A 24,980-nucleotide genomic window follows, 5' to 3' on the forward strand; every position below is an offset into this window, starting at 1 on the left:
ATGTCTGGTTTGTGAGTGACAGGGGCTGGGGTGGCTCCAGGAGACAGGGTGAGTCAGCACTAGGCTGAATAGACCTATCTGCATTGGGAGTGGTGGGAGGAGTAGCACCGTGGCCTGAATAGGGCTGTGCCTGCCTTCCACAATGCTGGCTCCACCTCCTGTGGTGCGTCTGATGAACCTGGCCCACACTGACAAAGGAAGAAGTTGTGGACTAACAGAATGCGTCCAGAACTGGTTTGGACTAGGTACAGACACTCTCTGCCTTCAGAGACAAATCATTTGTGTGTATAAAAAGGGGGACCCAGACCCCAGAACTTTAGATCACTTTTGGGAAATCAAGAGGAACCTTTGCCAAGCAGAAGAAACCAGAGAAGCTGAAGGAGCATTACTGCCCCTGTGCTGTTTGCTGTCTGGGGTTGGCCTGCAGTGGTTACTTGTTGCCAAGGAAAGGAGAAAAGGACTTTGCTGTTTGCTTTGTCATATTGAGGAAGATCTCCAAGGGCTTGAACTGAGCTTGCCTCCTGTCTTAAGTCTCAGGGACACAAAGACTTCACCACCAGCTTACCCTGAATTTCCTTGCTGGGAATTCTGACCTGCAGTGAGGTGCCTGCTGTTGTTTGCGCCCTCTGAGAGACTGCGTGTCGCTGGAAGCGCGACGCAATGAGGAGAAGCGTGTCGCCGCAGCAGCAGTTGCCGGTGCATCGCCGGAGAAGCGTGTCACCCCTGCAGCTTATCGCCGTCACATCGCCGAGGAAACGTGTTGCATCACCGGAGAAGCGTGTCGCACGGCCTGTCGCAGCTCCAAAGATCATGGATTTCGCCGCACGGCGGTCGGGCTTGCACGCATCGCATCCCCGTTGTCGCATCGCATCAAAGACGCCATTTTGTCGCATCGCACCGGATCGTCGCATCAAGGCGCCATCTTGTCGCATCGCACCGGATCGCAGTAAGAAACCGACGCATCGCCTCCTCTCCGGTAAGGAACCGACGCATCACCTACCCCGAAGCAAGGAACCGACGCATCACCTTCCCTGCGACCCTTTTGTTTGTATTTCGTGACGCATCCAAGGTACTTTGAGAGTAAAGTGTCGCATTTACCATCTACATTGAACTAAGCTATTTCTTCCATTTTAAAGTCATATTTTTATCACAGTATTGTGGATTTTTGTTGTTTGTTCTTGTGTTAAGTCTAGTAAAGATAACTTATTTTTCTAAACTGGTGTGGTATCAATTTGTAATGTTTTCACTGTATTACTGTATGTGTTCACAAATGCTTTACACACTGCCTCTGAGATAAGCCTGTCTGCTCATGCCCAGCCACCAATGGGGTGAGCAGGGGTTGTTCAGGAGTGTATCCCCCTTTCCCTGACTAGAAGCAAGGGTCCCTATTTGGACAAAGGTGTATACCATTTCCAACTAGAGACCCCCATTTCTAACAACACCCATCTGATGGACGGAATGCAGAACAAATCAAAACATTCACCCTAGAGTGGGACGGGTATGCCCAGACGTGGGTCCCGTGCTCTCCATTCCACTGGAGTCAAGCTATCCTGGCTGATATGGGGTGAAACTCCGAAACCTGTCCTAGGATGCTTGTTTCCAGTCCAGGGAGTACCTGGCCTGGCAGTTCGGGCTGGACAGCTCCCATTATGCCCAGGTTCTCTAGACTGATTTGCATATTGCTGGGTTCAAACTGGAATGGCATGGGGATCCAAAAAAAAGGATGGATTTAAGCCCGATCTCTTTACTGGGGTGAATGTATGACATTGTTATGCATTTTGTCCATCAATTGTTCTTTTTGCATTTGTGCCCCCAGCGTTGTCAACCAGTTAACAATCCATTTGTGATCAGACCTAATATTGTAGGTTGAACCCCAGAAGACACTTGTAACTTCTGTGACACTCTCCATAAGGACTACTTCTTTTAGGGTACCTCAGTGTGCACAATGGGTAAGCAACAACAAACCTGCACTTAGCCCCAAGCAATTGTCCTGCACTCATGAGGAACTTTGAAAATGTTTGTGGCTCTCATATCACAACAGCCCAAAGTCTCATCACATTGACCACCATCCGATGATATGTACTCCACACCATTCTCGGGTAAATCCCTCATGTCGAGGATCTTTTTCCAAAACGTATGCTAAAGCTCAGCATTATTGTCAACAAAGTGCCACATTCCATTCTTCTTTTTCTGGTGCATTGTCTGCCTCTAACTCTCCTACCTACTCAGCCCTATGTTCATCCCTTGCCTCTTTTTGACCTATTCCAGGGGAGTAGTTGGGTAGACACAGGATTCTAGTGCTCCCCACGGCCACACGTCTGCAACCTCTGGTGCCTTTTGTAAGTTGCTTGGTGATATCTGCTTCACAGGCAGAGGGCCCAGGTATCCCATCGTGCACTGATGTCCTCTGGGGGAGGCGTGTAGCCATACCAAACACAGCCGTCCACCAAAAAATAACAAGGCGTGTCTTATTGATACTATCTCAATTATGTAACTTAGTTTGAGATTGGGTGGCTGCATTGTACTCTAAATTCTATCAAACTCAATTCACAACATTTTTTACATGTTAATTACGTGATGCATAGCAACTCACTATTTTCAGGGACTCATGAGAATTCTCTTGAAACTCTTATGTTCCAGGCAGCTCTCATCTGCTGGGAGAAACTTACATTCTAGCAGCACTCTTTTGTATGTCTAGGGATCCAAAGGACTCTTTGAAGCCCATCTGACTCACAATTTAGTGTGATTCTATAGATTTAACATACTGGCTCATTTGTGTTTTTCCACTGGTTATTGGCTTCCTTCCGCAGTCGCCCTTCTCCTGAAATCTCCAGTCCCTGGTTGTTTACTCTCATTAGACTGCCACTGTCCCCTTCATATGATCATTCACTTGTGAGAGTTACCCTTTGGTACGTAGCAGCTAATTCAGCTAAGGCAAACCTTAATCTTTGGTGACTTCACAGCTTTGGAGTTGTCCTTAATACATTGTTTCTAGTGTGTGACTTGACATATCCGACTGAGTAAAGTGCTCAACATGACCCAAAACCCAGAAAAGTTCCCCTATCCTATTTGTTTACTGGAGCCTCTTCATTTATCTTTGTTGCATCCAGATTCCACATGGGATGAATCTCTTCTTCCAACAATGTGTGTCCTAAATGTCAAACATGACATAACATGTGGCACATATCCCATTGGAAAGTCATATCAAGGTGTGTTAAGTTTTCTAGAAGCCCCTGCAGATGTTAATTATATTCTAGTCTAGTCTTCATGCTGTCCAATGTATTACCCTGAAAGTATATCACTTCATTATTCCCACCAACCCTCCCCAGAAGAAGACTGGTAATGTTGATGCTAAGACAAAGAACATTGACCATAATTGCTCTGCCCCAAAGAGAAAATAACAAAAACCTAAAGGTTTTTAGATTAGAATATAACACAATTTCATGGCATGTACAAGTGTACCATACATTAGTTATGACAAATCTTAAGGGTTTTTAAATCTGAACCCAAGCGCGTTATATTGTCAGGAAATTCCTTAGATACGAGGAAGGAACAAAAGCAGGGATTACGTATCACTTAAGACAATACCAGTTAAACAGCTTTGTTCAGGAGGACAGCATAAAAATGGCATGGGGCATTGGTTGGCATGGCCAGCCAGAGCCTTAAATGGCTTCAATTAGTTGAAGCTCATGCTTATCCCCCGTTTTTCTATCTTCATCTTTTACCACAGGGGCTTCCAGCGGCTGTGGAGCCCTATATCTGATGGGGTAAGTGATGGGGCTGCTTCATTGAAGTGGAACACCACTAGTCCCATGTACCAGAGATAGGAGGTGACAATCTTGATACTTCCAACCTCCCCGTGTATGAGCAGTGGAGCCTGGTGGAGCCATGTGTGGGGCTTTGCACTATTACCAGAGAGACAAATGGATGGATGAGGCTTTCCGAGTCCCAAAGGACGAGGGTCCTATAGGCGGGTAAAGAAAACCCAGACAAGATTCAAAGTTCAAACAATAAAGGTTTATTTCAAATTCAAGTATGATTATAGAAAGCTGGAAGTAGTTAATCAGTTCAAATCAATATCTATATAACCCTTAAATCATGAGAAAATGTGGAAGTATTGAGCAAAATGACAAATTGTCATAGGGAGTGGTCAGTAAGAATAGGCAAAAGGCTCTAGCACAGACCCCAAAATAAGAACTTTATAGATTTTCAGGAGTAGAGATTTGTGCCCTTTGCATGGTGTTAAGTGGCACCATGGTCTGTACTAATAAAGTTACATTGACCGAAACCAATCTACATTGCAAAAGTTGTGTTGTGCAAAACAGGCTCCCTCTAAGGACACACCCAAAATTAATAAGCAATGAGTTCCTTTTAACTACGTACAAGGGGAAAGGACATTGCATGATTGAACAATACACCATTTTTCCTCAAAGCACATTAGCTGGCACAATGCAAATCACAAAGTGAGAGACAAATTATATGCACTGTGCAACTTTTAAAAGTCGCATTTTTCAGCTGGCAGTGCCACCAGGCCTAAGGCCAAGTAAATTAGTTTTGCGGGACTACGTGTGCTAACTCAAACACGTGAAAATGAACAATCTTTATTAATAAATCTGCTCTAACACATGTCATCAGAGAACTGAGAAGAGGCTGGCTGTGGAAGCAGAAATGATAAAACTGATACAGGTCAAGAGGTCGATTTTTTGGTCGGGCTTCACTATCCTGGTAGCATCAGGGACTGAGCTCACGACTCATACCCTTCCGCCTGACAGTGACCCCTTCACTAACCCCCCCCCCCCCCTCGCTAGTGAGCGATTCTACATCTGCATTCTTTGGAACTTCAGGAAGAAGTGTTGTTCCTTGTTTGTACTTGAGGTGGGGAAGCGCAGTGCTCCTGACTGGAGTAGGCAGCGCTTCCCTGTGAAATGAACCTGAGAAGGGACCCAGGGCTGACAAGCAGAGAAAAGGGCAACCTCTTCAATCTCCAGAGCATTTGAAAGAAGAGCTACAAAGAGTGTATGGATAACTCCCCTGATGAGTAGGATATGGCCACGGAAGAAAGAATGCTACTACAGTTATTCAAGGATATACATGCAGATCTCAACATAAAGACACAGGGGCAGAATTACAAGCCCCTTGCGCCACTTTTGCGTCACTTATCCTATAAAAGTGACACAAAAGTGGCACAAGGGGCTTGTAAATCTGCCCCACAGAGTTTTGCAGAGACTGTGAAAATGGAGGAAAACAAGGCATGGAGACTGTCCAATAGGGTAAGATGGCTTGATAAGGGAGTGAAAATTTCGATACCAAACTACCGTCCGTCTCTGAAGGGCCAGAGTCTTTAGAAAGTCTGGCGGAAATGGTCTGCTTAAAATACTGTTCTTTGGAACACATTCTGAAATTGGACCTTAAGTACTTGAGAATCTATGGGTGTTGAGTCTTCCTTCAATGATTGCATATGAATCCTTAAAGACAAACTTGACAAAGGTGCTCTGTGGTGTCTTGAGTTTAATCAAACAGAACTGTCAGCTGTTGGTGTGCAGGGAGTTTAGAAAGCCTCTAAATGCTAGGGCCAATATTTAGTAAGACTTTGTGAGACCCTTGCATCTAGCAAGATGATGCAGAGCAGCACAATGGCTAATTTGGGATTTACAAAGCCAAGCAAGGCTCGATTTGCATGGCCTTGAGTGGCTTTGTAAAAAAATGGAATGTAACGCAGCAGCTTACACTGTATTGCGTTACATTTGTAGTGGTAGGCGTGTCCACATGTGGATTTCACGCAATTCTAGATTTACTAAGACTTGTAAAGCTAGAATTGTATGAAATTGGCACACCTACCACAGAGAGGCATAAGGAGAAGTATAGTTATCTCTCCTTCTTACTTAGAAAGGTAAACATGCTTCTTTGGGCTGTTTTTGTGTAGGAAGGAATGCCAGTACTGTGCCCTTGTCCATGGAGGCTTGGCCCATTGTTCCCGGGTCTAAGTGTCAAGCATTTCTCTTCTCACTAGTCTGTGACCTGGAAATAATGCTTAATTTAGGAGACAGGCATGTAAAGCATTTAAAAACACCAGTACAGTAAATAAGTAAAATACAACACACAATAAAAACCCCACACCAATTTATAAATATAGGAAATATTGTTATCATTAAAATGACACCAAAACCATCAAAATCCAGTGTAGGGAACCAGAGATATTTTTTAAAGAATAAACACTTTCTAGTGCATAGAAACCAATACCGCCACTTCTGGACATCTGGTTGTGCTTTACCGGGACAAAGTGAAAGTTTGAGGCTGACCACGATGGAGCCCTGCTCAGATACCCCACGCGGTAGGCCACGGTCTAAATGTTACCTTCAGACTTAGAAACTTTTCTGGCACTTTTTCTGCCGGGGGCATCAATGCTCTCCACCAGTCTGGATTCAGTGAGGGTTCGCCAGCTTGGCTTTCTGCAACCTCCGGTTCAAACCCTGGAAGTCGGACCTCCGGAGCTCTTCAGCCGGACAAACCTGAAATTCAGGCCAGGTCGCGGTTAAAGGTGGCCCTCGTGGTCGAGTCGGTCCCCTTATGGAGCTTTTTCCCAATCGTTTCCCAACCTTCTGTAGGTCCTTCCAGAAGGTCTTCTGGTGGGTTCCAAGTGTCCAAAAGACAAATCCAAGGGTCTGGAATCTCCTAGATGGTCCATGGCAGGCCTGAACTTCAGTTCCCACAATACACTCGGTCAACCCCTTAAAACTCCACTGGACGCACTCCAGGAGTGGGACTGTGGCTGGAGAAGGTTCAGTTAAGCTCTGCTAACCAGTAGCTACAGGGAGTCCACTCCTTACTTCTTCTTGAAGCAAGGAAAAACCAAACTCAGAGTATGTCTTATTTCCATAAACTCCCCCCACTCACATCTATGAATTCCTTCCTTAAGCCTCATGTCTGGCAGGGAGAGGGGGTGGCCCTGGCTGATAGGCTGGCTTGACCTGTTCTTCCTTTGAAGCTGATGCTTTATGGTCCAAACCCCTGCTCTGGTATTCCTGTGCCCCACAGAGCTCCCTCCGTCAGATAGCCAATGCCTGGCCAGGCCACTTATTACCTAATCAAGGCAGCTTGGCTAATCCCCTCAGGGCTGACTATTCTGAAAAGAGTGCTAGAGTCTGGATTTTGACTTGCAGAAAAGAAAGTCTTATAACTTCTATTCTGGACAAGTTATGATAAATTCAACAATGCCAGTTTTAGCAATACCATTCTGTTCAGTCCTTGAATGATTTTTTTTTTACCTTCCTAGAAATAGTTATGCTTCCATAAAATATTGCCATGTTAGCCTGTGAGTCCAACTGTCTTCAATGGGGAAAATTAAATGTGCAATTTACCAGGGGTTATAAAACCTCTTTTATAAAGCTCCTGCTCATAATTATAGGACCCCCACCCCTGGAACACCTAGGGGAGACCTGGGGGGTTCCTAATATGCCAAAACCATGTTGGTTCTTACTTCACAATGCCCACAGCACCAAATTCGACTTTGTACACTGGGGAAGAATACAATTCGCAGCTTTCATTCAACTGGACATATAAAACATATTTTATAGGGATCCTGCTTATAGATACATGACCCCCACCCCTGGAACATCTAGTGGAGACCTTGGGGGTACCCAACATGTAAATATAAGCTATATTATCACTTTTAAAGTGCCTATACCACCAAAGTCGAGTTTGCAGTGGATTTACTTTTAAAAGAAGTGCTGCAACACAGGGTGGCTTTTAAAATGACCTCATGCTCTCAGCAGTGCACACATGCAAGTGCAACAAAGGCTCCTAGCCTCTAAACTGCCATGCCCTTTTATCTAATAGGGACTTATAGGTAGGTATTGTAGGTCATGCTAATTATACGTGTACCTTAATGTATGTGTTTGTGTTTAACATAGCACTGGCCCTGACTAGAAGAGCCCAAGGCAGAGTCAGCTACCACCAGAGTCAGTCAACACAAAAAAATGGGGGTGAACAGGCCAAAAAGGTGACTTTCTAACACTGCCAGTTATAGCATACAGATGTAGTTATCTAGTAAAACAATTATGACGATATAACAGTAAACATTTCACCTGACACAATAACATGGAGTGCTCCGACATTCCTTTTTGTAAAAGGTGTTGCAATTATAACTTTTCACACACCAGCATGTTGCTCCTTTTCACCCACCAGAGGGAAACAATGCATACGTAAAACTCAATCAGCTCAATTATGCATACAGATTGGTATTGGCTCACAGCTTGGAAAGCAATGTTTCTAAAAATAACATTTCTCAATTATTAGTTCGAAAAAGATGTGCTTAGAAAATAGAACACTTCCCAAATGTTTGTTCCCAAAAATATATTTAAGTAGGAAGAGTACAAACATGGGTGTCAATTCACCAAAATGCCAGGGGTAGCGGAAGGGACATCACACACCATTCACACACTCTTTCTCAGATAGACACACTCATCTGCAAGCATGCATAAAACATACATTAAAAAGCATTTTCTTCATACCATGGTTGTCAGATATAATCATATTCCCTCTCATTAGACTCCATTTTTTTAACACAAATAGTGAATATTATTATTCACTAATCAGGTAATAAAAGATTTGACAGAAAACCCGGAAAGTGGAGCTCCAAATGACATCCATTAGAACGAGCTGCTCCTGTGTTTCCAGGCACTGATTTTGCCACCTCCTAGTGCCAGCGGTAGCGAGGAGCAAGCAGGTGTTTGCAGCTACGATATTCAATGTTTTTACAGGTTTAGTATGTTATTTGTCTGGCCACTTATTGGTTTTCATTTTGTTATCATGTGTTTTTTGTAACCTGTTATTTTAATTAGTATTACCATTTTTTGTATCAGTTGTTTGTTATGAGATATGATGTTATTTTTGCTTACATTTGTATACCCCACTGATTAGAACAAGATTACATTCGACCTTTTAACTAATTCTTACGAATTAATAAAGCATGCATATTCTTTCACATGTTCCTCTGAACTTTATATTGTATTGTTAATTTTGAATAGGTTGCCCAGGGGTTGTGTCTGTAAATTATTGTAATTTCCCTGCCTTTGGAACTGTTATCTAGATTCAGGGGATTCCTGTTTTTGGTACACTGACCCCTAAATGACTTCCATCAGTAAAAATCTACATTCCAAATGTAAATAACATTTTCAGGAACTGGAGTGGGGTGTCAAGCATTTAGGATATAGGGTTAAGTATTTGGGATATAGGATTAAGAGTTGGAGGTAAGGGGGTTTGGTTTAAGGGGTTACGATGTAGATGTTAAGTGGTACTATAAGGGTTAAAGGTATGGGTTTAGAGGCGTAGGGTTTAGGGTACAGGGATAATAGTTTGTAGTGGAGAGTTAAAGGTTTCACATTTGGAGTGTTGGTATTAGAGATTAAGAGGTCAGGTGTTGAAGATTAAGGTTATAGGAGTTTGGCTATATAGGATTTAAAATATGCAGTTACGGGGTTAGAGGTTTAGGGTTGAGATTGTAAGGTTTGGGGCATAGGGATAAAGGCTTGGTAGTTTAAATTTTAAGGGATATGGATTAATGGTATTGAGTTCACTCACATAATTGCATTTCTTTTTAAAATATGGTTGGTTTATAGTGTGTCGATGAAAGTTACAGACAATGTAGGCATATCTGTACAAAAAATACGAAATGTTGCTTTCCACACCAAAGGTACACTTAATTTATTTCAATGGAATTCATTTCAATTTCGACGTAATGAAAGTCGAAGTGTTAAAAATATTTGATGCTATTTTTATTTTATTAAAAGCAATGTGCATACTCCATTCAAGTGAGCAGTCATTAAACGTTATAACTAATAACAAAAACATGTTCTGTCTTTCAGAATGCATTTGTGTCCATGGAAAATGCAGTGAAGGGATAGACGGGGATGGCTCCTGTGAGTGTTATGTTGGCTGGCGGGGAGTCCACTGTGACATTGGTAAGGTTTTTTTCATGATACTATCTCTGTAACATTTTGAAGAATGCCCAAGACCTGTCAGAGCCGGGAGACATCCATTACAACACGGTCTTTACACCAAGATACCTTCAACGTGGCCATTACAACGCAAGTCATTACAACGATTTGCACTGGATGGTGCTATACACTAAGGAATAGTATGATTTACTATTCCAACACCTTCCCTACTGTTACGTAGGCTGGAGTTGGAATAGTAAATCATACTATTCCTGAGTCCAGCACCTCTAGCGCAAGTCGTTGTAACGACTTGCATTGTAATGACTGCGTTGTAAAAATATCGTGGTGTGAAGACTGCATCGTAACGTCATACATTTGTCAGAGCCTGTCTAGCATGCAGCCCCACAAATATAGTTAGACGTGACCTATATTCAGGAAATGCAGCACAGTAATTGAGTCAAATCCTTCAGTGACCAAAGATCAGCATGCAGAACATTTCCACGATATTGAGAAATAAATTATATTAGGACAGTAAGATTGCATTCATTTAGTGCCACTAAATTAGGTGCCTTCAAGCTACAGAAACGTGAGAGCTGAAGTGAGAGAGATAAGAGCAATTCTTGAATTCTTAAGTTTGTGCTGATCATCTTGAATTAGTAGATATGGTTATAAATGATCACCTGCAAGTGTTGCTGCCAAGCTATCTGTCCTTCCGGAGAGGCATAGCATGCTTTTAAGGGGAGTGTGGAAAAGGCTTGTCATTTACTTCTGCCAGAGCATCTATAAACTCTCAATCACCCTGATGCTTAAGCAGGTCCCTGACATGTGTGTGCATCACATACAAAGAACAACAAGCTCAAATGCCAATGTTCAATCTAGATTTATGACCTAGGGAGAGGGAGTTTGCATTGTTCAGTTAAATGAAGTTATTCTGGATCCTCATTAAAGTGAGGCGTGCAAAGGCTCTGATATGCATAGTCAGGCTACTTGTGGTGAGGTACCGAAAAATGTAATTCATGATGAAAACATGTCTTGTGAATGCAGCTCATTACACCATTGCAGATCCCATGATTAATGGGATTAGTAGCCTGAAGTATACATCCTCTGCTATTTCATCCACCTCAATAGCTCAAATTGCATATGAATTGTGCAGGCTCATGGAATCAATAACCCCCTCAATAAACCTGTTGTGATCACTCTACTCCTCTTAGATAGAACCATGAATGTCCCTGAAGTCAGAGAAATTGTTTAACTTCTAATTCACATGAAACCGAACAGAAATATGTTAATCTCCTAATATATTTTTATACTCTCACCCAAGGAAGCGGGTGTTTTAACTGTGCTATTACTGCTCTATGTAACTTTCTGATAATTGAGTCCATTTGTATAATTTTAGACTACTGTAAGGATTTGATTAAGCTGGACAAATAGTTTTCTCCTAGAATTGATTCTGGTGTCCCTGGCTCCTTTCCATGTCCATCAAGCTACCCTGAATTTGAATGGGAATACAACAAACTGCTAATTCGTGCCACTATATTGACTATTTAAGAAAATTATTTATTAGCTTGTATGACTACATATATCTCACATTCTAGGACATAGATAGTAAATTTCACATATACATTTGCCAAGTTTATTTCAAATACAATACAAGCAAGAACTAATAATGCTAGTAAAAAAAATACTCTCTGAGCAGTACCAACCCAGCCCAACAGGCAATATAATTAATTCACACATGTAATCATCTCACAGGCATACTTCATTCATACCAGTCATACCTTTCACCATGCAAGCTAATTAAAACATGTAGTCCTAGGGTCGTAGACCAGCCACAAAATATTAACAAAATTCATCAACAAATAATAGTGCACAACTAATAAATTGCAAAAATGTTCTTCGCATTATCATGTGACTTCAAATCTATTTACTATTTTATCTTCAAACCAACATACATAATTGTCTCTATTCGCATATAGTGCACGTTTGCATCAATTTTACAGTTGATAGTTTGTCACACTCAGATTGTCCTTCTACAACAAGATTGTGGTCTTCATACACCCATCCACTGATCGCCAACGATTGTTTTGGGGGCACAACCCAGGATGTGGTCCACTTTCTTGAAGGCGTAAGAATAATTGGCGAAGGTGGTGCAAGGGGAAAGCTACCCAGAGAGAGCAGAAATCTAATGGAGATAGCAAACTGCTGTAGAGTTAGAAAATATATGTACACTTAAATATAGCACTCCCATTTTTAAAGAAACTCAACTTAACAATCTGTATGGAACAGGGTTTGGAGTACTCGGTGGACCAAAAAGGTCCACATTTGTCACCTACTCTAATGAGTGGGTGACAAAGATAAAATGATACTGAATGGGCCACACCTTTGTTCACAGAATAAAATATTGAGTGGCGTAAACATCAATAACCATACCGGTGTGATGCACAGTCCGCTACATATACCACGCCCCAAACCTAGCATGCAAATGTGCCTGTGCCTTACAAGTTTGCGTGGGGTCTCTACTATTGTGGGTCAACTTGAGGACTTAACTTCACAGTTCAAGATTAAATACGACTATCTATTGTGTCTCAACGTGCCACAAAGAAGCAGAGGATCCCAAAGACCCCACATTCGGGTGGGCATAACTGAGGAATAAAGGCAAAAAGAGTTTGGAAAAACCAAAAGAAGTCAGAACAGGGAGAATTGAAAAAGGTTGATATTGGCCTAAGTAAAAAGTTGTAGTGAACAATGAGTTACTATATGGTATACAAACACAAGTCCTTTCCTCACTGGTGATCACCAGTGTTAGAAATGAGATTTCTTGTTGGCTGAGGTAAGCACCCATGCCAGGCAGGAGCCGCCACTCTAGTCAGGGTAAGCTAGATACACAGTAAAAGGTAGCACGTGCTCACCCTCTAGTAGCTTGGCACTGAGCAGTCTGGCATATGTATAGAGGCGATTGTGTGAAGTAGTTGTGCAACACACACACACACAGAAGAACATGTTGCAGGGATTCTGCTCATGCACAGAACTATGCGCAGGAAACCAGGACCTCAGTGAATTGTGGTGTACCAAAAAACTCCCCTCAGTACCCAGAACCCCTATCCGACTAGCATCAGTGTCTCATTCGTTCTCCGTACTACAGCGAAGCTACCAATGATTAGACAACCCAGAACAAGCAACTTAGGTTACTCTCAGGAACGGTGGGAATCAAGAAAACTCTTTTGTTTTTATTCTCATATCAGTCCACAACGTGAGTAATCAGAGAAACTGAAAAGTTTAAAATGTTTATTTTTAACTACGTGCTCTAAGATGCAGTATTTTGGCTAACATAAGCAGGCAAATGATTAGAAATAAAACAATCAGCATTGTTACAAATTCCATAAAACACAAAGGGAGAAATCATATTATAATGATAGTGGAAACAGGTCTTGTAGCGCCTTGTGTACCACCCTCCCCTGACTAGAAGCTAGTTTTATAATAATAGAAGGTCTCTAGGTTTGAATGGGGAACCCCATACCTCCAAGATCAGCTTACGTGAATCCCATCACAGGATTAGCAACGCTCTCTGTAGATGGAAAGGCTTCCTCCAAGTGCCAGTATAATGCATGCAATGCAATATTAAAGGCACCCGAGTTTCAGATATTTGCAGCTGTGTGCTTGTTGCGTCTAGAGCGTGGCCGATCAACCTGAATTCAACAGCATACATTGTTATTTGACCTTGAACGCTTCTGCACACAGTGTTCAGACTAAGGTCGCGGTGCAAGTCTAGGGATGTGAAAAACAGACCGTTCTCATGTGAAGAAAAAGCAAGCAATCAGTTTTACTTATAATAACAGTTAGCAGTGGTGTCGTGTGCAAAAGGTGCAAAGTGGCAAGATGGCGTTTAACTTCTAAAACGCTTATGCTAACATAGCAATGTGTGCAGGCAGAACCCTGTCTTCACTACACCCTCCCTTGATCGGACCACGAACAAAATAGGTAAGCAACTGTAGGAACTCAGAGTTCAAGTTCTAGTGAGACAGAACCAAGTTCATATTTAGCCAAACCAAATAATTGGTAGTGACAAGTTCAAAGTTGTGAGGTTAAAAAACAATAAAAAGACCAAGCAGGGGCGGTATACAGCCCATTCTGGAGCAAAACTTAGTAAAAAAATATTTGAGTTAGTACGTGTTGAAGATGGACAATTGGCAAGTTAATCCATCAGCGTATAGGCAGAGTATGTTGCAACAGCCTCCAAGAGGAAGTCATTGTAATCATCAGTAAAGGATTCAGCCATCCAATCTAATAAAGTAAATGACATACATGTTCTTCGATAGCCGGAGCCTCTAGCACCATCAGAGGCAAACTTGCGTGTTCTTCTTGATAACTTTGTGTCAGGAAGTCATGGGCCGCTGCACATATATCCCAATTTCCTAGGATTCCATCCGCAGCCGCACAGGCCATAATCCCAATACCAGAACAGTCCAACTCATGAGCCACTAAGGGACTCATCAGTCGATCATAATCCGGGGCAGGAGATGCCATGTTTGAGAGGCACAAATCCAGGGCCCATTCAAACGAACAATATAGGCAATGGAAAACAGGATGCACACAAAGTATGAGAACCGGAAGGACAATCCATAGGCTACACTCCAAGTGGCCAGAGGTAGTGTTCCATAGTATTAAAGCATTCGGTTGCAAAGTTGGGGCAGCCGGGCGCCGGCTGTCATGTGACACAGATTGTGCAGCCATTGCGGAGCAAACAAATCAACAGCAGCACACCAGCACTCAAGGCGAGGATTAATGGGAGCCCGCTGAAGAAGCTGCAAAACATAGAATGAAAAAATGCCGGTATCACACCAAATAAAGTTTGGAACGAGGTCACAAGGTCGGAGCACACAACTTTGAAAAAATGCGCCAAGCTCGTTGTTGATGAGGCATTGAATATAGTGTGAATCAATGCACCGAAATGAAGTGGGACATCAGTATTCAAAAGCGCATGCACCTTTTTACGGGTGTTAGCTACGTGAAGGACAAATGTTTCACCAGAGCCCTTATTCTGCTCATCTTGTTGAACTCTGCTTTCAAGGTTGGCATGGAAGGCCAGATGGATATATTGAGTCTCCCATGCGGGGGCGGGAAAAGCACATTCTTACAACAGACTACACGTTGTGAGACAGTTACAGTGTACAGAATCCCTGCTAGCAACACACCTCAGTATTTAAAAGCAAATAACTACCGTTAACTAGTAATGTGAAAGTTGGTGTAATAGCTGGCACAGGATTTCCCTTTAAAATGCAAGCTAAATTTGGTGCATGAACGTTGCACGCGCCATGCAATTGTATATTCTTGCAAACTAATGAGTGATCAGTTGTAGAAGTGCACTCCTCTCCTTTTTAAATAAACCTCTTTACCCTCTCTCAGGCACCTGTATGTGAATGGGAGCGACCAAACCTCATGGAGAAAAGCACTACCCAATGGTTCATATCTGCCTAAGGCATAGTGTTTCATACATGAACTGAACTTAAATAAAGAAAAAGGTAGTGTGATTAACCCATGAATAAGCCAAACAGCCAAGTTCGATTCGGCCACAGAAAATGGTAAAGGTTCCAACTTTTCAATATGCAATAGCGAATATGTAGCATCCTTCATGGACATGAACTGTTGTTTATCAGTAGTCAGACAGATTAAACGGTAAAAACAAAGATGATGTATAAGGCCCAGAACTTGGAGAGGGCACCTCAGGGAAAGGTAGGACTCAAAGAATGCAGAGCCCAGCAGCACCAGCAGGATTGCAGGAAGTCTTTTGTGTCCCTGAGACTACAGAAAACAGGAGGCACACCAGCAAACCATTGGAGATCACATGGAGCGAAGGCAGAGACAAGCTCTCTTTCAGCAGAGTCAGAAAAGAAGGAAAGTTGAGTCCTTTAGGTAGCACCGCAGTCCTTCTGACAGAGGTTCAGCTCAAAATCCAGAAGTGTCTGACTTTAGGGGGTTGGAGACCCGATACTTATACCCAAAAGTGCCTTTGATGTATGGGGTAACTTCAAAGCAACTCTCTGAAGTGCACAGATATCCCTTTCAACCCAGTCCTGTCTGCAAGGCTACCTGTGAGGGTAAATCAGTGCTTTGTGTGAGGACTATTAAAGTAGAGATGTCAGCTACTCACATTCCTCCCTGTCCGGAAAGACCCATCAGAATGCAGATGAGTGCTCAGAATGCAGATCAGCCTCACCTTCCTGTGGTTGTGGCTGTCTAGAGGGAATGCACAAAGTGTAGCAGACAGTGTGACACAGACGTGTATTGGGACAGGCTGTCGGGCACAAAGAGCAGTAAGTAAAGAGAAATGTCCACTTTCTAAAAGTTCTAAAACAGTAATGTTAAATCCAACTTCACCAGTAAGGGGGAATTAACATTACCATTCCAAACATATGAAACATGAAAAAGCTACTCCTCTCAATCAGGAATTACAGCTTACAACTGATGCATCGCTCCGGCTTCACCCGGCATCTTTCTCGATACTGACTCAAACCAGGATCAAGTTAGTTGTGTTCAGCGAGCCTAAGTGGGTCCCTGTATCCGGCCCACGCTCAATCAGAGTTGGCCTCAACCTTTGACTTTGACGCGGTCCAGCGCACCCAGATATTCCACTTAAGCACTTATTGCTCCTAAGCGCTATTTTACAGTTTATTCTTTAAAACTCAATGTGTCAATTTCTACTTCTTGGATTTTTGTTGTTTGGGTCTTTTTTATTTATTAAATTAAGTTCTATTTTTCTAACTTGGTGTGCATTATTTTTGTGTGGCGTGTTCACTGTTTTTCTGTTTGAAATGTTGCACAAATACTTAACACATTGCCTTTGAAGTTAAGCCTGACTAGTCTGTGCAAATATACCAGAGGGTGAGCACAGGTTAATTTAAGGTGTGTTTGTCACTTACTCTGACTAGAATTGTGAAATCTACTTGGATAGAGTGCATACCTCTTCCTACCAGAAACCCAGTTTTTAACACTTGCTGACAGAAAGAACAGAGGGCCATTACCACTACAAATATGTTAGCAACGATTTACCAGCCCCTACTAATGAGAGTTGTAAACTCTCCCCCAAACATTTTGGCTATTAACGGACACAGTTCTATTGTGGGTAGCTAGCAGAATTTCATTCAAGTGGTACAGTATCATATATTCTGAGATTTCTAGAGACATTTTTCTACATATTGGAGTGGACACAAAACTGACCCCCTATACATTTTCCCCCGAAAGATGTATACAATAAATTACTACATGGCCATAAGCAGTGTGTGATGCTAATGAGTACCAAGAATGGCTAAGTACCAGCCTTAAGATATCAGATTCTGCTTCACTTCATTTATTTAGTTGCACTTAATTTATAAAATACTTTTCTCAAGGTACAGAACAAAAATTATGAATTGGCACGCCAGCAAAAAGTAATAAAGGTATATCATCAATGTCTAACAATACAAAACTGATGAGACAGATCAAGCAAAGAGAGTGAAAACTTTTTGCTTATTGGGTTCCATGCCAAAGTCTAACTGCTTCTATTTATGGGTGGAAACATGAGCCAGGCATTCATACAAAAGCCATCTAGATGCACCGGTCCTGGCCATGAGGCAATTACTTGAAGGCAGAAAACTACTCAAACTCTGACTCAGACTGGGGCAGGAGGGTTAAGATACCTCAAGGCTCAACGTACTGCTGCTTATGTCTTCACTAAACCTGAAACCGTAGCTGATAATGTGCTTCAATGTAAAAAATTTTATATTACTTCATTTTGTTTTCTTGAGGCATTCTCTTCTAATTAAATTTATTATGCAATAGCTACATTTTAGATTATTTTCTAAGTAAAAATAGGACCACTGGTAATCCAGTATCACAATGGTTTAAGTGATAGATTTTATTGTACGTTCAAATTAACTGATTTATAATCAGCCTTGTAGGTGTTTAGCAAGCCTATGTTAACCCTTGAATAAAGTGTTTTTAGCACACACAACACAGGAAAAAGACTGACCTGCAATCTCCCCAATGGAATGTCCCTGCACAATCAATGCTAAATCACCGCCTACTCAAGAGTAGGCCCTGGAAATTAGCATGCTGCGCTACCTCCATCTAAACTGCTTAAACTGGATGATTCAGCCCTTCCCTGGTGCAGGCAAAATCTTTAAGCAAAGCCTTGCTTGTCCGGAACAAAGCTGAACGTGATAAGTACACAAACCCTGTGTGTTGTACATTCAAACCTACAAATTAATCTTAGATCAAACCTCTCATGCAACCAGTGATAATGCATCTTGTTCTAAGTGAAATTCTGAAAATATCTCTGGAAGAAAAATTTGCTTTGTTGCCCTGTTTTAGAACTAAAGCATCTTTAAGTTCTATTGGATAAGGTTCAAGGCATGCTAGAGAGCCAAAATCTCATCAAAGGACTCGTATTCATGACAAAGAGTTTTTGTAATTTGGGCTGTTTGCAATTGTCCCAGAACCAACTGTAGATTGCAGTGGGGGACTGACTAATGTGGGAAAAAGTGGACCCACATCGTCTCACCATCTTCTAGGTTGTTTAAATGTCAGTTGGGTCTCACTAGATCTTCGATATTTTTATAATAAGTCCCTTTCTTAAGCCTTCCAATGAAAAAAAATCTAAAGTTATGAGGTGAGGGCATCAAAGCAACAGCAAGGCAATAAACTCTGGTAGTAACCTTGATTAACTCACTGACACTTGATGAGTGAATCAGTGCCCACCTATATATGTAAGAATATTTCTCCCTGTCTGTACAGTTACTTCACAAGAAGGGCACAGAATCTATGGAAAGACTCGTCGTCATGGAAGAATTATGGAAGAATTATGAATTGCTAATGAAGAAGCATATTATGAACTGATAATTCTAGTGCTTGTGATGGTAACAAGGCTGTATAGGTAATAAAAGGTATAGATCTTGAAGACCAAATGCTATGTACCATTTCCATGGCTTAAACATCATTATTATGATCTATGGTGTGCCAATTTTGAAATGCATTACTAGAGTCAACTGGTTGAATTACCCAAGGTCTAATAATAATATAAATCCCATTGGATGCCTGCTGAGGGCTGAATATGTCCAATAAAAAGCCAAATCTTTTTTTACACTGGCGAACTGGAACCATCACTATTTCTGACAAGATAGCTTCAACCCTTGCTAAGAAACAATCCTTCCTTCTTCAGAGTTTTGGACTCTGAGTTCTCTCATGAATTTGAATTTGGTCTGTAGAAGTGGATTCCATCCTGTAGCCCTACCAATTCTAGAATTTTTAGTGCATCCAGTAAACTAATTTATTTGCTTTGAAGCCCCCTACAATACTGAGAAAAAATGGTGCTTCACTGGTCTTTTGCTGTTTGTCACCATCACGTGGCACCCATGGCTCCTGACTTATATTGCATTATCGGACCTTTAGTTGTGAAACCATTGATTTTACCCTTGTTAACACTGTGCAGTACTAAACGTGCCAAAACTACCGCATGCTCCCTCATGTCAACAGTTCTAATGTTGGAGACCCAGCATATTCACATTGTCAGAAGTTAAGCTTTTTCAAAACACATGACTAAAAATGAGGTCTCTCAACTATGGCACTTATTTTGGTGACCAGTGAACAAAGACCTTCTGGTTTATTTCATTGAATGGTAGGCTTCTCGGTAAAAGTATTCCTCAGAAAAAGGCAAATACCGGACAAGGTTTATTTGATCTGCATTTATCTTCGCTTTGCATATTTGTTATGCTGATCATTATGGATACTTCCCTGGTAAAAGTTACTACACTTATGGAATTGTGTACCATATCCAATGTCCATTCAATTTACTGATCCGTGGTACCCCAATAATCAACATCCTTATTTCATACTTATAAATAATGAAATATATTTGGCCAACATCTTCTGATATACATTGGGTAAAGTACCCACTGCCATAAACCATCAGGGTATTGCAAGTTATTGAGGAGTTCCATGACCATACAGAGGAAGGATCTGTTGGAAATGGGGGTCTCTAGATGGCAGTGGTATGCAGCCTGTCCAAGTAGGGACCCTTCCTTCTAGTCAGGGTAAAGGAATCACACAGCTAAGATAACCCCTGTCCACCTCCATGGTAGCTTACCATGCACAGTCAGGCTAATCTCAGAGGCAATGTGTAAAGTATTTGTACATAACACAAAATAGCACAGTGAAAACACTACAAATGGACACCACACCAGTTTAGAAAAATAAAGTATCTTTATCTACACCAAATAAGACCAAAATGACTTTTAAAAGGTTTCAAGCAATTCTGTCCATAGAACTCTATGGATGCAGTGATTTGACACAAACTACCTCCGATTTATCAAAATCCACAAGGCAAAACAGGCATATAGGAGGGAAGTGTTGGAAAACACAGCGATGCATCAGTTCCCGAGTCCTTGAAGAGGTGATGCGTCAGTTCTGTTGCACACAGGGGAAGTGATGCATCAAATCCAGACTGTAGGGGGAAGCGAGGCTTCAAAATCCAAGACTTGTCTGGTCTGCGGGTGCTGCGTCGGAAAAACTTGGCGCACAGGTGCGATACGTGTAAATACAGATGCACTTGAGGTCAATGCAGCGGTTGCAAACAGGCGTTGCGTCGATTTCTTTAGCCGCGGTCCTATGATGCATCGATTCTTTCAGCAGCACACCATGGCCTGTGTCGGAGTCAGTACGGGGGTCTCGGACTTTGGAGGCATGGTGCAATGAACCTGGGATTTAGAGGGTTCTTCGGCCGCTAACAGGCGCTGCGTCAATGTCTTTGGCTGCACTGCGGCAGTGCATGGAAATGTCTCCTGCACAGTGGTGCTGTGTCGGAAAAACAGGCACTGGAAGGGTGATGCATCAATTCTGATGGTTTCAAGCAGGTCTTTGTAGTGGGAACAAACTGACAGGGCCCTGAACTGGATTTGGCACCACAAGGCAGGTAAGAACTCCTAGCAGTGAAGTTCAGGGGTGCTGCAGATGACTTTTCGATGGCCCTAAGACTTCCAACAGGAGGCATGCACACAAACCCTTGGAGAAACTTTGGAGAAACTTCTCAAGCAGGATGCAAAACAAAGTCCAGTCCTTTTCCTATACAAAGCGCAAGCAACAACAGCAGGCCAACCCAGCAAAGCAACAGAGATCAAAGGAGCAGCACTCCTCCTCACAGCTCTTCAGCTCTTCTCCTTAGCAGAGGTTCCTCTTGATCCAGAAGAGTTCTAAAAGTCTGGAGTTTTAGTTCCAATACGTATACCCCTTTTGGCCTTTGAAGTAGGCATTCTTCAAAGGTCTGTCTTTGTAGTGCACAAGTTCTTGTCCGGCCTAGTCTTGGCTCCAGACACACTCCAGGGGGGTGGTGACAGCATTGGGGGAGGCCAGGCACAGCCCTATTCAGGTCCAGGTGACCGCTCCTCCCACCACTCTAGCTCAGGACGGCACATCAGCCTGGTAATGGGCCATCAGGATATGTAGGGAACACCTCAACTCTCTTTGTGTGACTTGCAATAGTGAGAAATGAAATTGCCAATATTTCACTATCAAGACATGTAAAACCAAACCATTACATGTCCTACTTTTCACATCCACTGCACCTTGCCCATGGGTGTACCTTGGGCCTACCATAGAGGTGCCTTATATGTAGTAAAAGGGAAGGTGAGGGTCTGGCAAATAGGTTCACTTGGCAGGGTGACGTGGCAGTTGAAAACTGCACTTACAGACACTGCACAGACAGGCCTGAGACAGGTTTACAGGGCTACTCATGTGGGTGGCACAACAATCCTGCAGGCCCACTGGTAGCATTTGATTTACAGTCCTTGGGCCCACATAGTGCACTTTACTAGGGACTTATCAATAAGTCAAACATGCCAGTCATGGAGAACCAATCAGTATTACAATTCACACAGGGAGCACTTGCACCTTAGCACTGATCAGCAGTGGTAAAGTGCCCAGAGTACCTAAACCAGCAAAAATGAAGTCCAACATAACTAGAAAATACATGGGGTAGAGGCAAAAAAAAGGGAAATGACACCAAGAATGCTCAGTCAAACAGAATCCAGAAGACATATAACATGGAAAGGAGAATGGGAACAGACATGAGAAGAGAGCAATGAAGTTGAGGGAGGCAGAGAGGTTGGTAGGGCAAGAGCATGGGAGAGAAGGAGGACCAGAGAGGCGAGGACTCCAGGTCATTAAGATACTGTTTCTAGTACTGAACTTTTCACCTAGAAATCATTTTTTTAAGCTGCATTCATCTAATTAGTCCGACTGGAGCAACAATGGGGTCTACAACTCCCCCAGTGCATCAGGTGGTCAAACAAAAGACCTGAATTAGAAACAGTGTCCGTAATGACTTGAGAGGAGGTGGTAACCCTAGGAGAAGGGTAGACCTAAGGGAGAAAAGGTGAAAGGTCGCTCTTGCACTCTCTGGTTTACAGTACTAAGCATCTGTCTCATTCCTAGGTCAAACCAATGTAAGATAAGCTTGTAAACCAAAAATAACTGTTCCATCTTCTTTACTCATGGATAGGACATAGACCATTGAACATTTAGCTAAACAATAATACCATAGTCAATGCATCAATACAGGTGTTATTTTTAATGTGTGCCATACTGTCAACAATGTGTGCCCAGTGATCGAACAACTTGGTACAGTGTCATCCTGTTGGAGTTTCCAGTTAACGCATCAGTCTCTTAATATAATGTAACCGATTGTGCATTTACTGCTGGATCAGAATGAGAACGATTGATCCTTTATGTTGGAACACCCATAGTTTTTCTACATATAGAAAACGTATCTTATTTTTATTAAATTGGGCATCGTAACTGAGTTAAAGCTCTCCAATTATAGAGTAAAATGGAATCTCTTTTAATATATACTAATATTGTTTGAGACAATTAATAAACAAATTAGAACTATGTTAATTTCACCAATACAAAACTATAATGCAGATTTTTTTCTTTCAGAAATCACTGACGATAAATGCAGCAAATCTTGTCACACCAGTGCCAAGTATGTAACCAATGTATTATTATAATATTATTATTGTAATTAGGATTTATATTTGTAGTAGTAGCGGGATTGTTAATTTTAGAATATTATTATTTACATCTTACATGTCATTAATGATAATTTTTATATATATTTTTTTTATTTAATCATTTTTTAGTTACATACTGCTGCACACTATGTGGAAGGTACTGCCAAGCCTCCCTTTTTGAGAACTAAAAAACAGCTTTGTGTACCCTTTGGTTTCTATTGTTGGCAATATTGAATAAACCTGGCTCCTTTTGCAATTATAGGAGAAAGCAGCTAGGTTATACGTGAGTGCACAGCCTGGACCTGTCACTATACAGTAGTGAGAGTATTGCCCACCTCAAATGGCCAGCTGCTTAGACGACCATAGATAAAGCATATGTTCACAAAAATATGAGAGGCAACACAAAACTAAATACACTGTGTTAATACAGTTTGAGAACTGAATGTTGAGTCCACACAAAGATTGAAAGATTCAAGTGTTCTTTATTCCAAGATGCGGTACAACCATATTCGCAGCCAACGCGTTTCGCCCAAACATGGGCTTCTTCAAGGCTGTTAGAAATCATACAAAGATATTGGTTGTAACATTGATTTGTACATATAAAACTTCACTAACGGGGATAGTAGGAAGAGAAAAAATCAGAAGAAAAGTAAAAGAAAAAAGTAGAAAGAAGAGGGAAGACCAAGAAACGGCAAAAAAGGAAGAATCAGCAGAATGTTAGCGAGACCAGTGAAGAAGAGACCGAGAAAAGGACGAACGAAGTGCACTGTGAACAAAAGTCTAGAGTAACCATTTGACCTAACAATAAGTGAAGAGAGAAGGCAAATGAGGGGAAAAAGAAGTACCCCTTAGGGAAACCCCATGTGAGTATCCAAAGGCGGACGCAAGACTATGTAAAGATAACCAAGTGTGTTTAGGAAAAGAAATGGAAATAAACAAATAACACCATGTCCAAAAACGTGCGAGCTAGTCTAAAAAAAGTGAGAAAATTAAGAGACTTTAGGTAGGAGATTTGAGCTAAAATCAGTCGCTTACCAAGGTTTATAAAACGTAGATGCACAGCAGAATTTTCAGAAATGTAACGAAGGTAGCTTAACCCAAATTAAGTCTGTAATCAATAAAGACACGAGTAAGTGTTATTCGAAAGTGAAAAAAAAAAAAACCAACCAGAATTCGCCATGGCACGAAAACACAGTAGTACCGACTCACCTTGCTAGAAAAGTAGCATGTCAGCAATAGACATACGTCTGGCGTGGTGCGTCAAAGTGTAATTCCCAAGAAATTCTGGCTACTCAAGTCTGCTAAGAGAATAGAGTGAAAGTACGATGTAAATGAAAGATAGAATATATATGAGTGGCTGGCCGCAGGTACAGATCACAGCACAGATAATCCTTAAGAAAAAACACACAGTGCCCTGCCCGTAAACCCGCCAATCAAGTAAACCGCGTCCACGTATCCTACAATTGCACAACAAAAATGTTGTACCATGCAAGCTATAGTAAAAGAGAGGCAGTATTAGCGTTCATGGAATCCTACAATATAACGAGTGTACAAGCCTCAATAGTTGGATACGACAATGAAAGGGGCTGGCCCGTACATTTCTAACGCTTCTATTGTTGCCGCGTTTAACGTAAAGCGTCAAAAACGGCAAGAAGGAATATTAGCCCTTATATCGCTAATCCCTATGTATTTTAGTGTATGGCATAAGAGCCACAAAGTGTTACAAACATAGAACCGTAATACAGTTCTACAAAGAATACGTAACCAAAACAATGTGAGGGTACTTCTCACTATACAGGATCCCAAAGCCCGACAAATTTGTGTCCCCAACCATGTACTTACTTCGAGTATCCCATATCATGGAGTCCAATGGAGGTCTATAGCGCCGTAATTGCCGTCATGTCGGAATGGTTGCCTGAATGATTGTAACGCCAGTGAAGTTATACCTTGGTGCCAAACAGAGTATATCCGGTAGGCATAAAACGGAAGCGAGTACGCTAGAGCGTGT

The 24,980-nt window shown here is 41.9% G+C and overlaps 1 protein-coding gene across 1 annotated transcript in view; it reads left to right on the forward strand.

Moving 5' to 3' along the window:
* LOC146855445 (stabilin-2-like) overlaps nucleotides 1-24,980 on the forward strand; it is a 1,201,024-nt gene that overhangs the window by 625,633 nt on the left and 550,411 nt on the right. Inside the window, 2 exon segments of the mRNA XM_085653243.1 lie at nucleotides 9,864-9,959; nucleotides 22,899-22,944. Coding sequence (XP_085509369.1) covers nucleotides 9,864-9,959; nucleotides 22,899-22,944 — 142 coding nt within the window.

This window comes from Triturus cristatus, chromosome 4_1 (genome assembly GCF_964204655.1).
Source record: "Triturus cristatus chromosome 4_1, aTriCri1.1, whole genome shotgun sequence".
Taxonomy (NCBI): Eukaryota; Metazoa; Chordata; class Amphibia; order Caudata; family Salamandridae; genus Triturus; species Triturus cristatus.